General features: G+C 37.7%; 1 protein-coding gene across 1 annotated transcript in view; it reads right to left on the bottom strand.

The window, feature by feature from the left end:
- Positions 1-12,761, bottom strand: part of CAPN14 (calpain 14) — a 32,058-nt gene extending 19,297 nt beyond the window's left edge. Inside the window, exons 1-9 of the mRNA XM_015818515.1 lie at positions 12,425-12,761; positions 9,735-9,804; positions 9,078-9,199; positions 8,235-8,371; positions 7,960-8,134; positions 6,943-7,008; positions 5,757-5,842; positions 4,247-4,321; positions 1,808-1,971 (exon numbers count right to left, since the gene is read on the bottom strand). Coding sequence (XP_015674001.1) covers positions 1,808-1,971; positions 4,247-4,321; positions 5,757-5,842; positions 6,943-7,008; positions 7,960-8,134; positions 8,235-8,371; positions 9,078-9,199; positions 9,735-9,804; positions 12,425-12,673 — 1,144 coding nt within the window. The 5' untranslated portion in view covers positions 12,674-12,761. The remainder of the gene's footprint in view (positions 1-1,807; positions 1,972-4,246; positions 4,322-5,756; positions 5,843-6,942; positions 7,009-7,959; positions 8,135-8,234; positions 8,372-9,077; positions 9,200-9,734; positions 9,805-12,424) is intronic.
- Between the last annotated feature and the right edge of the window lie 1,540 nt (positions 12,762-14,301).

Here is a 14,301-nt window from a genome sequence, read left to right as displayed (position 1 = left end):
CTCTTACCAAGACAGCATATCTATAGTTATTGGGGCCACTTAGTTTAGGGAAATATTCTATTTTTGGCCTTGGAGGGGATTGCATGTCCCCATTCAAAAGTAGTGCCCAACTTGGGGCTTTCATGGATTTACATGGTTGATGGACATGTGACTATGATGTGGAAATTGCACCCTTTCCTTAGATGGGAAGGTATTCAGACAGACATTCATGCCCTAAACACTTCACAGTTTAAATATTACATTGGAGACTGCCACTGAATACCACTCAGAAATTTCAATTGGTCTAGAATGCAATGGCATTTCAGCAATGGACATGCCTCGCTGTGTGTATGTGACATCTTTTCTCTGCATAGCCAGACTCAAAGTACTGGCTATGATGTATAAAGCCTTATACAGCATCAACCTTGGTTATTTGAGATGGCATCTGTCCAGATAATTCAAGATGACAAGCTTGACACATTTCGAGTTCTTTCAATTAAGCCATGTCATGTATCAGCACCCAAGAAGTGCTCCTTCTCTGCCACAGTGGCTGTTCTCTGCCATAAAGTTCCCACTGAGGCTCAGATGGCTCCAATCCTGTTGATGTTCTGGAGGCCATAAAGATCTGGTTGTTCTCCCAGACTGTGGGATCCGGTGGCTAGAGCCCCCTCTGCTGGATTGTTTATTGCTTCTTATTAGTGCATATTGTTTTTATATTGTCTGGTGTATTGTGGTTTGCCCAAAGTCGTTTGGAGTAAAATGGCATCAAACTGAATAATAACAACAATACCCATCAAGATAAAACAGAATTGGGTTTGGAGTCACTGGTTTTGGAACAACAAACGCATAAAGTAGTTGCTTTGCCATCCCACACCAAAAGCCCAAGAAATAACCTGGCACTTTTTGTTTTTTTCCTCTGCTTAAGAGGAGGAGAAAATAATGAAAACTCTTGTCAGCTTCATCCAGTTCCTTTGTCCGGGTTACTGTGGAGGGTAAGTATGCATACTTGGAACAATCTGCAGAATCCATAATAGAGCAAAGTGATTTGGGGCTACATTGGGATGGTTGAGTAATTGCAATAAAAGAGAACCTGTGGAGTTTTCAAACCACCTTCCCCTTTAAGAGCCTCCAAACAAATTATAAATAGTCCTCACTTAGCAACCACTCATTTGAAGTTACAATTGAAGGCACTGAATGAGGAGGACTTTGTACATCTCATCCTCAAAGTTGCAGTTGTTGCAGTGACCCTGAGGTCGTGTGATCTCCACAGGTGAACTTCTCTGCCCGTTTCCCACAAGCAAAGTAAATAGGAAAGTGGGCAGGAAGTAAAAAAATCCTGGTCACTTGCTTAGTGAGGTCCTGCAATCCTTGCTTAACAACCACAACAGGGACTGCCAGGATTGCTGTTGCTAAGCAATGCAGTCACATGACATCATACTTTATGACCCCATCACTTAGCGATGGCCATTGTGGTCCCAATTACCATTGTTCGGCATGGACTACCTGCAATACATCTGAAGGCAGTTTATATTCTTATCAGTTCCTGCTGGTGGGGAAATTGCCCACCAAGTCTGCAAAGGGAAAAAATTCACTTTTTTGCAATTTCACATATAAGCTGATGCGCATGCTGAAGCACATCATTATCCAACAGAAATAAATTTAAGAAGAATTCTTCAGCTAGAGTTAACTCGGCATTTTGATATCAGAGCATTCGCTATTATATGTTTGTCTTCAAATTGCTCTATAGACATTATTAAAAGAGAACAGATGCACAGCTCTTTAAACCCAGGCATTATTTTCCAAACCTCATCTCCCCAAGAAGTCTCACCTCTGAAGTTCTTCAATCTTCCACCTGCTGTGCTTCCTTTGATCCATTTGCCAAACTGCATGGAGCATGTCCACTTCTTCCCATCTTCCTGACTCATGAGATCAGGAGTCAATTTACAGATCACCAGATCCATAAAATGAATTTTCAAGTCTTCCAGTGACATCCTATGATTAAAGAATTTTTTTTTAAAAAACAACTCCTTGTTTTATGAGTACATAGGTAAACCAGGAACAGGGCTTTGATTATGTGGCATGGCCCACAACCTAGTTGTTTTTTTTTAATCTCCCCCTGTCACCTTGCCTAATTAGCATTGATAAAGAGGATGGGTATCACCAAAGGAGAAGATAAAAGAAAATGCAGATTTGTGTAAAATGCCTGACATATTGTTAGTGTTAAAACATGACTATGAGTGCAGGAGTGAAAAGGCAAGAGCAAAGAAAAATTACCTGGGGAATGTTATTTGTCAAAAAGTATAACATTAAAATCTATGTTGATATTGCCATCTAGTGGTAAAATGCTATAATATGAAAACATGGAATAAATAACTTTCTGACTCTGTAGTTATGGAATGTGTGTGTGCATTTGCGCACGTTTGTGAAACCGTTGTGCATATAAAATGCTTGTGTGAAATGTATGCATGTGATTGTGTATGTAATGACAAGTATGAATGTACTTGTGACAACATGACAAACTTTGGGTTTTCATAAATGGCCCTTTTTAAACCAAACATAAACTATTTGCAAGAATTTCATTGGTGTAGGTCGGAATAAGATGTGTCTGATTTTATAATAGATTTTAGGTTCTTATATTTCAATGGTATTCTGTCTGTCTTTAATTTTTGTTTTTTACTATTATTATTGTTTTGAATGCTTTTGTTTGTGGTGCTGGTCTGTGACCGTAATAAAGATTGATTAATTGATTTCAATGATAATGTGTTGATATGTCTTAGAGTATGATTTAGGCAATCCGCAAAGGTCTACACCATATAGGAAGAGGTCCTCACTAGTGCTGTAAGAAAAACAGGAATGTAGCCAAGTCAAGCAGGCCTTTGAGGCCTCTGCAACATAATACAGAACTGTTCATTTTCTTTTGAGACACAGAAAGCAATGTATTGTAGCGAACAGTCTGTATTATAGACATGTCTATCTCAAATAAAAATTGATTAAGACAACATCTATTAGGCCTAGACCATGAAGCTGCTTGGCTTCAAGTATTAAAAGTCTGTTTAGATTCTGCAGTCTGTTTCTACACTCAACGTGAAGAGTCAGAGATGACTACTGAACCTCACAAACCAATCAGAGGGAGCCAATTTACCTTAACTATCCCCTTTGGTTTTATACATAAACTACACATGCACAGAAGACCACTAAAGGCCAGAAACCTGAAGGACAAAAATTGAAGAAGCATGGCTGCTTGAGTAAGTGAAAATGCAAAGCAGCATGGATCTCCTTTCATAAGAAGAGATGATCAAATTGAAGTGATCCATCAAATCTCATTTCATCTCAACCAAACTCATACTCTATGTCGGAAATGCACAATAACTGTAACTGATCCACTACCCAGTCCACTACTTTCTGAGACAACTATACCAACTCTTATAGTTGGGAAGTTCTTCTAGTATTTAATGAGAAATCTGTTTGTCTGCCATTCCTTACCACTAACTGTAAACCTGCATCCTAGAATAATGAAAAGCGAGTTAGCTTCATCTTTTGCATGATGCTCTTTGACCAAGATAGCTGCAATATCTCACCTTAATGCTTTCTTTTGCAAACTAAACACATCTACTCTCCAACATTATCAAAATCCCTACTTTGTTATTGGTCACTAAGTATTCTTTACTGAACTAAATATTCTTTATGCAGGAGTCTCTTATTAGCTCTCAGGACAAATGAGAGTTAAAATGGGTGTGCTTCTAACAATCCTCCTCTACAAACTTTGGAGACAAATATTCATATCCATTCTGACTACTCAAAATCTGATACATACTCCCCAAATATCTCATTATTATTATTTTTATGTTATCTGGTTGATGTTTTAACCCAGTAGTTACACACTAGCTCTATAGCTATATATTGAATATTAGAACCTGATATATTCTTCTGGCACATAATTTATTTTACTACTTCTGATTGCTAGAACTTAGGGCTAGCCTGGATTGGGTAAACCTATTGTGGTTGTGCAAAGCAGTTCTGCTGGAAGGTGATTTGTGTGAAGCACATCATTGAAGAAAGTGTATGATATTGACCCCACGAGAGATGGGGCAATAGGCCTGCAGTCTGATACCCATTCCCTTTTTCATCTTTCCCTGCTTCAGCCCTACCATTTCTATTCAGAGGCATGATCTTAAATGAAGAAAATTGTTCAAAATAGTACTGAGCAAGAGCATCTGGGAAAGAAGTAGATTGAAAGACACGGCCACTTATTATTTCATGAAAGTACCAGAATTCTCCATCATCAGAATTTCTTCGTAGCAAAATCTTCTCTTTGGGGCTGAGCAGCTCCCATTTTCCAGAGCTAAAGTAAAGTGGAAGAAAGATGATTGTAAAACAGAGCTCACTCAGCTATGATGCACTAAGAATTACAAGTTCAGTGAAGTGTTGAACTCTCAGTCAACAGGTTCAGTTTAGAAAGAGCTTCTGCAGAATACAGCTATCTCCGTACACCCAAAATTTACCTATTCTCATTTCTCCAGTCCTAAATTAATGCAGCATGTTTATTTACCTGATATATAATATTTAGTTGGAAAATTGCATTGCAAAATTGAATTTTCAGATAATACCTGAAATTTGATTGATTCGTTACTGGTAGCCCCCACTTACTGATGGTAATTGGGACCAGAAACTCTGTTACTAAATAATGTGTTGTAAATGCCAATTTACAACAGCAATTCTGTCAGTCCCAGTTGCTCTTGTTAGGCAAATCTTTCATGGCTACAATATCCCATGGTTGATTGACATTTGTGATCTCCTGACCACTTCCCCATTGACTTTCTTGTTAGAAGCCAGCAGTGAAGGTCACAAATAATGATCATGTGACCCTGGGACACTGTGATGTCATAATTGTGAGCCAATCACTGACCAACTGAATCTCAATCACATGATCGCAGGGACACCACAACAGCCACAACTATGATGACTCATTCAGCACTTCATACAGTTCCTGAATGAGTGAATGTTAAACAAAGACTATCTGTAATTTAAAAGTGCAAAATACATAAATACTTATTAAATTCAATGTTTTTCCCTCTTTTTTATCCTGGTTAATCCTCAAAATATTTTTTCATATAAAGAGCTCCACTACAGGAGCCTTAAAGAATTATTTAAGGACGTCAGCTGATTTGCTATGTAAATTTACTTTCTACAAATTCCTCACATATATTATTGTTAATATACAGGTTCATTTTTATTTAATTAGTGCATTCACATTCTGTTAAACTAGAGTTAAATTTATTGATTTGGTATTATTGATTCTATATCTTTCAATCAACAAATAAATAGTACCACAATTAAAAATCAGTGCTATCAAGGAAAGCTTTTTCAAAACTTGAGCGGAAAAATATTCACTTCCTATGCATTTTTTCAGTCCCCATTATAACTGCTTATAGAAATTGCTGATACTCTCATGTTTCATCAAGATATGTTTAAAAGTCTCCAATTAAATTGGGCTAATGGAGTTCCTAGTAAACAAATAGCATTGTTAAGATTTTAATCTGTCTTGGGTGAAAGTCATAAAGTTTCTTTTTTGTACCACCATCTTTTATTTTCTGGTCTTTGGTTTTATGTGTTTAACATTCACCCACCTTCAGTTCCACTAGCACTGTCTGGTCTTTCAGAGCAGCTCAAAGTGTTGTGTTCTAACTGATGAACTTGTCTGTGTTAATCTCTGCCTGCAGGTGGTATAGAGACTGCATCCATCTGAAGTGTAACATCTTTTTGCTGTAAGGACTCACCTGTCACTCCAATCCCCTTGCCACTCAACTTTTCCCCAGGGATTTCTTAGCCTTACTAAATTTTCAGGTCCATGTTTGCATGTCACCTTTGGGAAACAATAACAGATTGCTACAGTAAGAATTATTCTTCAACTTTCCATTCCTTTGAGTAACTATAACTTTCTAAGTAAGATACAAGATACCAGTATGGGTCTAGTAAATACTGAGTAGCTTGATCCCTAAATACTTCTAAGGGCATCCAGGTTCCATAACCCCAATAACACATTCTGCCAGGATTTCATCCATCAGTAAAATACTTTGCCATTTATCAAAAGAAGCCAAATGGACTGGAGATGTGCTAGAGAACTGGGAAGAAGGCTATAACTCCTACTATAAACAGGATAATCTATACTAGAAGGGGCACCCCGTCTAAAATACAAAGATAAAGAACCATACAGAGAGCTATGAGGGATCTGAAGTTGCCCATCAACATTCAATATCTGAACTGCAGACTGCACACAGAAATAATCTAATTCTAGTCTACTTTAACACAGTGAGATGTATTTGTAGTATTCATTATTCAACATACTGAATCACCAACTAACTACATGGGCTGCGTTCACATACCCTCCTAGGTTAAACTGTGGTTGAGTGGCTTCCATTCAATATGCAAAGTGTAAACTAGATATAGTACCAGAGCTCAGTATTTTAGTCATATGATTTGTGAAAGAAAACACTAGACCCCCTCCATTTCCCATTGTCCTCATTTTAGCAAGGTAAAACTTGTTCAGCTTAAAAAAGATCCACTACACTCTACCTTGAAGCTTAGGAAAAGTCAAAACAAAAAGTTCTGACACTAACCATCTCAACATGGCCTTGCCAATTACAGTGTCCCTTGGCATACAAAAAATGTTAAATCTGGCCTTCAGTCACCAAAAGGTTGTCTAGTCCTGGGTTATGGTAAGTTAAACAACAACAGATAACCAGAAATAAAAAATGAAAGCCAGAAAATCAAATAGTCAGGTGTGAGTCAATAAAGGTATGCCATATTTTGAAAATGATGAACTGCTGGCTTCATCCATTGCTTAAAAATGCTAAACAGAGAGCTTATTTCTAAATTTCTTCCTTGTTATGTTAAGATAGAAGGTAAGAATATAAGCCATTAAGGAAACCATGTTTGGAATGATCAAAGCAAGTTTTCATTTACCTTTCGAATGCCAGTCACAGCATAGGCATGACCAGCCACTAAGCCATTCGCTAGGACCTTTGTTGGCTGTAGGAAAAACAAAATCAGTCTATTTAACCATGCTATGAAGTATTTTCTTCATGCTTAGTGGAACCAATACAACCAAGAGAAAACAATTGGCAGTTGGTTCGTTGGGAATACTTGAGCAGCTTGAGCTAAGCTCCTCACTAAACTTTCTGCAAGCTATTGTGAAGTTACGGGGATGATTCAGCTGCTGGAATAAAAAAAAAATGTTCAGCTTAGAAAAAGAAAATTGCTGAGGTAGGGCATAAATCAAGCTTTAAAAGAACAGTGTGGAAAAAGAGAATAGCGGCAATATCTTTTTTCTCCATATGTGAAAAATCAAAATCTAATCGCTAGACTTCATTTTTAAATAAATTATGCATTTGTATAGAATACGGTGCAATTCTATATTAATCTTTCCAAAATCATTCTCAGACAGATCATGCTACAGAAGAGATAGTCTTAAATGACAAATAATTTATGTATTCATTAATGCAAGTGTTTTAGGCTTTTTAAATAAAATAAAATAAAATAAAGTTCTTACTAAGTGATTCATATTAACCTTATTCCTTTTTTTATATTATTTTTTAAGGGGCATTTGCTCTCTTGAAAGAAGGCACTCAAATACTTTCTTCTTTATTAGAACAGAGGTCCCCAACCTTTTGGGCACCAGGGACCATGGAGAAAGGTTTTTCTGTGGACCGAAAGGGGTGTGGTTTTGAATACTGCCTGCATCCGAAGGATGGAGTTTCCTTGTTTGTGCGGCCTGCTTGCTGGCATGCTGCAGACCGGTGCTGATCCACGGACTGGGGGTTGGGGACCCCTGTATTAGAATGATCCCTTTTATCACATAATGTTATTTGTTGGGCAGCTAATAGGGGGAAATGTCTCACTTACTTCAATAAATGACATACAGGGAACTGTGAGATCAAAATTCTTAATAATAATGTGAGAGAAAGGAAATGAAGGTCTTACCCCTGCATCAGTCTGGCACCCCATGAGCGATCTGCTGTAAGTTGCTCTTGTCAAGATATCCCAGAGATCAGGTGGTGCTTCAGCCAACTTTATTGTTATATTGACTCCCCCTGTGAAATCTACCAGAGCTTCCGACACTTGACCAATCTGTAGATCTTCATAAGAACCACACAGCCTGCCCAGAAAGTTTTGCCAATGGATGTTAGATGAATATAACAATAGATTAAAAATAGACTGGATAAGATTCATGACAGAATGCTAGGGTAATCACTTACTTGGCATAAGCTTTTTCCAGAAGAGATCCCCAGAATAGGTTCTTGTAAACAGAAGAGAGAAAAACAAGCTGACCGGCTTCATTTACTGGTAATCGATCATCTACTACGATGTCAACCCACTCTCCAAAATGCCAGAACTGAAAAAGGAAAGTAACAAATAATGATCATGCTCCTATTTCAAAGAGGGAGAAAGGCCATCATCTAATCCTGCTCATTGGTGATCAAACAATAACTGCAGGAAAGTATAAGTGAACTTTTTGCTACAGTAATATGATGACCAAAACTATAATGTTCGAAGAGATGAGTAGGAGTTATATGAAACTAAGCTGCATCTCCAGGGTCTGAAGTGACAAGAAGGAGCATGCATATGACAGAGTTAAAGCACTAAATACTTCAGATAAAAAAGTGTTTTTTACCTACAAACATTAAGCATCCAGACTTCTTAGTCTTTTTGCTTTGTTTCACAGGATTATGTGGCCATTTTCCTCCTTGCAATAATAATCCTAACCACAATAATCTCACATGCATCATTGTGCAAATGACACACGCATTGTGTAATCTGCATCTACTATTTCACATGACAAACATAAAGCACAGTACATAAATCCTGGAATTCACACAATGACATCACAATGCATAGTTTTTGCCTCTATTTTACTCCCTTGTGCAAAGGGCCATATCACTGGCAATTCCCATCCTAAACCACTAAAGAGCACTATGTTTGGGAAGGCTGATTCATATATATTGACAGAACTGTCTGAATTATTCATTACATTTACAAAAATCTAACATTTTTACGGTTAGGATGTTTCATCAGATAGCTGTACTAGGGATTATGCTCACCTTGAAATGAAATATTCCAGCATATTTCTTCGTCTCAAAACTCTGATTTTGTGGTACCACGTTAAGCAAAATATCTTCATGAAATGTTAAAGCTTCCACCGCAGCCAAAAACCAGCAGTTCTCTGTGCCAAAATGGTTAAGGAAAACAGAAGGTGACCTAAAAATTGTTTGTTCACCTTATTTCAGGCACTAAATAGAAGGCAGTACATATGCAGGTATTTATTACTTTTATAATTAACCAGGAACTAATAGATACCAGATGTAGCTTTGTGCCTTATTCTGTAGAATGCATTTCATCTTTAGTAGTAAATTTGCAATTAAAATTTAGATTAGAAAGCAGACCTTTTATACTTTTATACCTTCCATGAAAGTTTATTCTTTTTCATAGGCTAACTTTCCTGAAAATTTAATCTAAAACATATAGTCATTTAGGCTTATACTGCACATATACCAGATAAAATAGAGGCAGAATTCTTGTATTTCCAGATATAATCTGATAGATCAATTTAGGGCAGACTATTTTCTGCCAGACTGTTCAAGGTTAGAATGGGCTTTTTCCAGAGCTACAGCTCTTGAAATGGATCTGGTAGACTAAGCCAACCTTGACACATTCTAAATATTCACACAAATGACATTCTCTCTTGAAATATTTCTTACCTATCAGTCCTTGACATAGAGCAAGCCTTTTTTTGTTGGTAGAATAAAAGATTGGATTCTTGTGCAGCTCCTGGAATATATAGGTATATATAAGCCACTTTAAGCCCACACAATACTATGTTTATACAATGCCCTGTTGTATAAATATGTTTATAATATTATAAGCATCTTTGCTTTGCTGTTATATTAAACATGTTGGAACTCAAGAAAGAAGTGTAACATAGGGAGTTTATAATCTAGCACAGTGGTTCTCAACCTTTTTAATGCCGCGACCCCCAACCGGTCGTAAGTCGAGGATTAAACCGGTCGTAAGTCGAGGACTACCCAACTGGTCGTAAGTCGAGGACTTTCCCTGCCCGGGAGCGCCGCACATGCGTGGTTCCGCCCCCTGCACCGGCCAAGGCGTAGCTGGCAAGCGGCAGAGACGGAGCAGGCCGACCACCAGCTGGCCCAGCTCAAGGGAGGTAAGGCACCTGCCGGAAAAGGGGAAAAAAATGGCGGACAGCCTTGCTTGGCGACCCCCGGGAAATGGTCGATCGACCCCAAATGGGGTCGCGACCCATAGGTTGAGAACCGCTGATCTAGCATATAACCAAGGATCAGTCTAAAAACAAACAAGTGCTTCCTGCCAGCATTATAATATGTGATCTGAGGCCAGTCCCAAGAAATCAAAATAGTACTCATTAAGTGACAGCTTTCGTTTCTGAATTGAATAAGCCAAAACATAAATATGGTAGCATTTGGTGGTGGTGAATATTTAAATGAGAATCAAAAGAGGAGCTAGAAATGTGAGGAGTCAAGCTTTTCTTAGGAATCACCGTTAAAGGAATGTATTTGTCATGTAAACATAAATTTGCAGCCTGCTCATTCTTTCAAGGATAAAGTGAATATATTTTAACATAATACATCTTTTGTTGATAGAGCATTTATCCCCCAAGCTTTCATAATTGGATAATTGCATTCTAAGTTTCTCTGAAACCAGTATTATTCTTGTTAGAAAAAATGATGATCCACTCAAAACTGCATTAATATGCCCAAGAATAAATATACCTACTGTACCAACAAGGAAATATCAAGCCAAAATCCAAAGTCAAATCAATACCAGGAGTTTCCTGGAAGCTTGACATTCAGACAAATCAGCCACCAATAGACACATACTGTATTGTAGAGATAAACCACACTTATAATCCATTCAAAAGAGATAATAAAAAAGCTAAGAAAGAAACAAAAAGAGTGGAAAACATCCTACAATCAAATAAGGAAAGATTAACTAACACCAGAAAAAAAAACAATACTCTAATCAAGGAACTACCAAGGAAAGAACCATACCCCTACTCCCACTGGCAAGGCAAGCTACTCCTGCACATAAACAGAGAGCAAACCCTTCATCCATTCCCACCCATGATAATATTTACAAAGTCAGATTATGATCTGCAAGCAAACAACAAAAAGAGGCAGCACAAGGACTCCACAGTTCAGCCCTGAGCTACAAATATTCTCTTCTATTGAAATATTATCAAAGATAATATTATCATACATCATTAGATTGCAACTCTATGATATTGAGGAAAAAAAACAATAATAAAGGGAATAGAAGCTGTGTTGTGCACAGAGGGCAAGCAAGCAAGGGTAAGCACTTTACCCCAACCCAAGCAGAAATAAAACAAAGATGCCCACTGGAGGATGTAAGGGCTAAGTGGAACATGAACTTCTAGAGATGAAGATAGTTCATTGAGTTAACAGCCCATTGTAGGAATCAGCTGCAAGTTTTTCTAAACGAAACTGGGGGAAAAGTCACTGCTAGTCAGCAGAGCAGTCAGCTACTGGAGAAGAGAGGCTGTATCATGCACTGCAGTCAGAGCTAGCTTAAGAACAGACAAAAGTGCCAGAGATCATCCTCTCTGAAGGATTTAAGAAGGCTCACATTAAAAATTAGCAATTTTGAATTGATGCTGGAAAACACAAAAGCAAGATATATTTGCAATGGACTGGGACTAGCGGAAGAATATGTCCTCCGTTTCTGCATTCAGGAAACTGAGTATCTGGTACAGTACAGACAAGGGGTTGAGTAGAAAGATCTACCCTGGCTGTGACTCTCTGAAGTTTGCAGTTAATGACTTTCCCATTATCTGATTTTTTTAAAGGCTAAATCTTCTTGAACTCGGGATCTGTGAATTGCAAAGCATATGTTATATGTCCACAGATAGTCTTCAACTTACGGCCATAATTGAGCAGTTGTAAGTTGTGCCAGTCTTTAAGCAGGTCATCACATGACCAACACAATTTTGCAACTTTTTTGTGGCAGTCATTAAGCGAACGCCTTGGTTGCTAAACAAACCCAATGAGTGTTTTTTGCTGAAAACTGAAAGTAAACACTGGTTTACGGCAAAAAAAATATATGTTGTAAACCATGTCACATGACCATGAGATGCTGCATACAGCCATAAATGCAGGTTGGTTGCCGAGCACCCAAAAGGTAATCCTGTGACCATGGGTGGGGTGTTGGAACTTCAAATTCAGATCATATCTGTCTTTTTGAGAGTCCATCATAACTTTAAATGGTCACTAAACAACCATTAAGCAAGACTATCTTTGTAAAACAAATCTTCCGTGCCTTCTAAGATTTCAGCAAATCGTTTTCTTTTCTTTTTTTAATAAAATGTTCCTGTAATACAAATTGCATCACTTACATGTGGCCTCTTCCACTGTATCCATTGGGGCAGTTCCTGGAGTAATGGTCCTGTGCCTATGGATCTCACATCTGCTGGGAAGGACTCGTCTTCAAACAAACACCCTTTCTTCAAGCACTCTGCCAGCAAAGTGTGATAGTTCTGTTGGCTAAGCTTATTGGGCTCTGCAAAGCTTTTTGTTTTCAAGGGCCGCCATTGCTGTCGCTTCCTCTTCTGTTGGTGCATGTAAAATAGCTGCCGAAAAGGCATAGCTGTGTGAAACAGTGTTGCTCTGGATCTGCGTATTGGTTCTAACTCCCTTTTCCAAAAGCTGGTTGTTCTTCAATCCAAGTTAGTCCTGTCTGGAAAGATACCATAAAAGTTCAACAAGTGAGTAAGTAAATAAGCAAACAAGTTCCTTCACTCACTCGCTCTATGGCTCCTCCCAGGCAACTAAAATATTATGGGATGCATCATATTAAGGAACAAAGTGAGTTAATTTTTCAACATCACATTTTAAAAAGCAAACAAAGAATCATATACACCACTCTTAAGTTTTTGGGAGGAAAAATGGAATTCAAAAGAGAAAAGAAATAGCATACAAAGCACATTAAAAGCAAATAAAGGACTGCAGTCTGTGCTGTAGAAACAATCTTCTTAAGATGGATTTCTAAAGAATGCCTGACTGGTGTAGATGATGTCATATTTTGAAAAACAGCACATATTATTACTAACTCTTCTTTGAAACCACACCAGAATTATACTGAAGTCAGTAAAATGACCTAAACTGGCATATGTTCATTTAGGTCATGTGGATTTTGGAATCAGCTTTTACTGAATAAAAGGAAGAAAACAACTTGAGCATATAATAATCCACATAAATTACAGGTATATTAAACAAAAATATATTTATTCTTCTTGAGCATTTCTATTAAAAACAGAAAGGGAAAGAAAATGGTTTTAGCAACTTTGTACTTTATAGCTAGGGTTTTGATGTTCAGCTCTTATTCCTCATTATACTAATCCTAACTGTTTTAAAACCAAATATCCCCCATCCCTAGAAAGTGTATTCGCAGAATATTTTGCATAGATAGTGTGCTTAAGATTCATTTGATGGTTTTAAGAAAAGTTTTCAGAGCATTCTTCAAAATCATAAAATGTACTCTCATATGGTCAATCAAAAATTCTACTTTATCCTTCTTATTAGATTTCTTAATTATTATTTTGAAAATCCCCACAGAGCGACTTCTTCCAAGATTAAACATTAAACTTCTTTTCCATGTAAAGGTTTCATTTTGGGTGTTTGTAATAGAAAAAAAAGTGATTCTCACTTTGACAGCTATATCCTCACTGAATGTTTAAAAAAATTGTTAGATAAAATGGCCAGTCTCTCAAGACTGGACTTAGGTATAGATATAATTGAGAGCCAACTTTGTGTAGTGGTTAAGGCACTAGCTAGAAACAGAAGATGGTGAGTTCTACTACTGCGTTAGGGATGAAGCCAGCTGAGTGACTTTCGGCCAGTCATTCTCTCTCTGGTTGGAGAAGAAAGTTTCTGAAAGTCTTGCCAAGAAAACCTCAGGGACAAGTCCAGGCAGTCAACATGTTAAGACTGATTTAAAGGCAACAACAGTATATCAATAGTTAGATAGATATGATCATTCCATATGCTTTATGCATCCTCCCAAAGCTTGGCAGAATAAGAGAAATATTGTTGGTTTGGGACCAAGGAAGGTCATGTAAAATTTCCATTCCCCCAGTAATACACTAGATTTTCACACCAGCAATTTGCATGATTCTCCAAACTTTCTGCAAAGAACAAGAAGGAGTGAGATTGCATGCCAGGGTGTTAGATTTCCCTGCTTGACCACACATTTGCTGATCCTGTTCTTGGCTGA

This window comes from Protobothrops mucrosquamatus, unplaced genomic scaffold, assembly GCF_001527695.2.
Source record: "Protobothrops mucrosquamatus isolate PMUCROS unplaced genomic scaffold, P.Mucros_1.0 scaffold_138, whole genome shotgun sequence".
Taxonomy (NCBI): Eukaryota; Metazoa; Chordata; class Lepidosauria; order Squamata; family Viperidae; genus Protobothrops; species Protobothrops mucrosquamatus.
The sequence above is the reverse complement of the archived record's forward strand: the minus strand, read 5'-3'. Positions and strand labels throughout refer to the sequence as shown.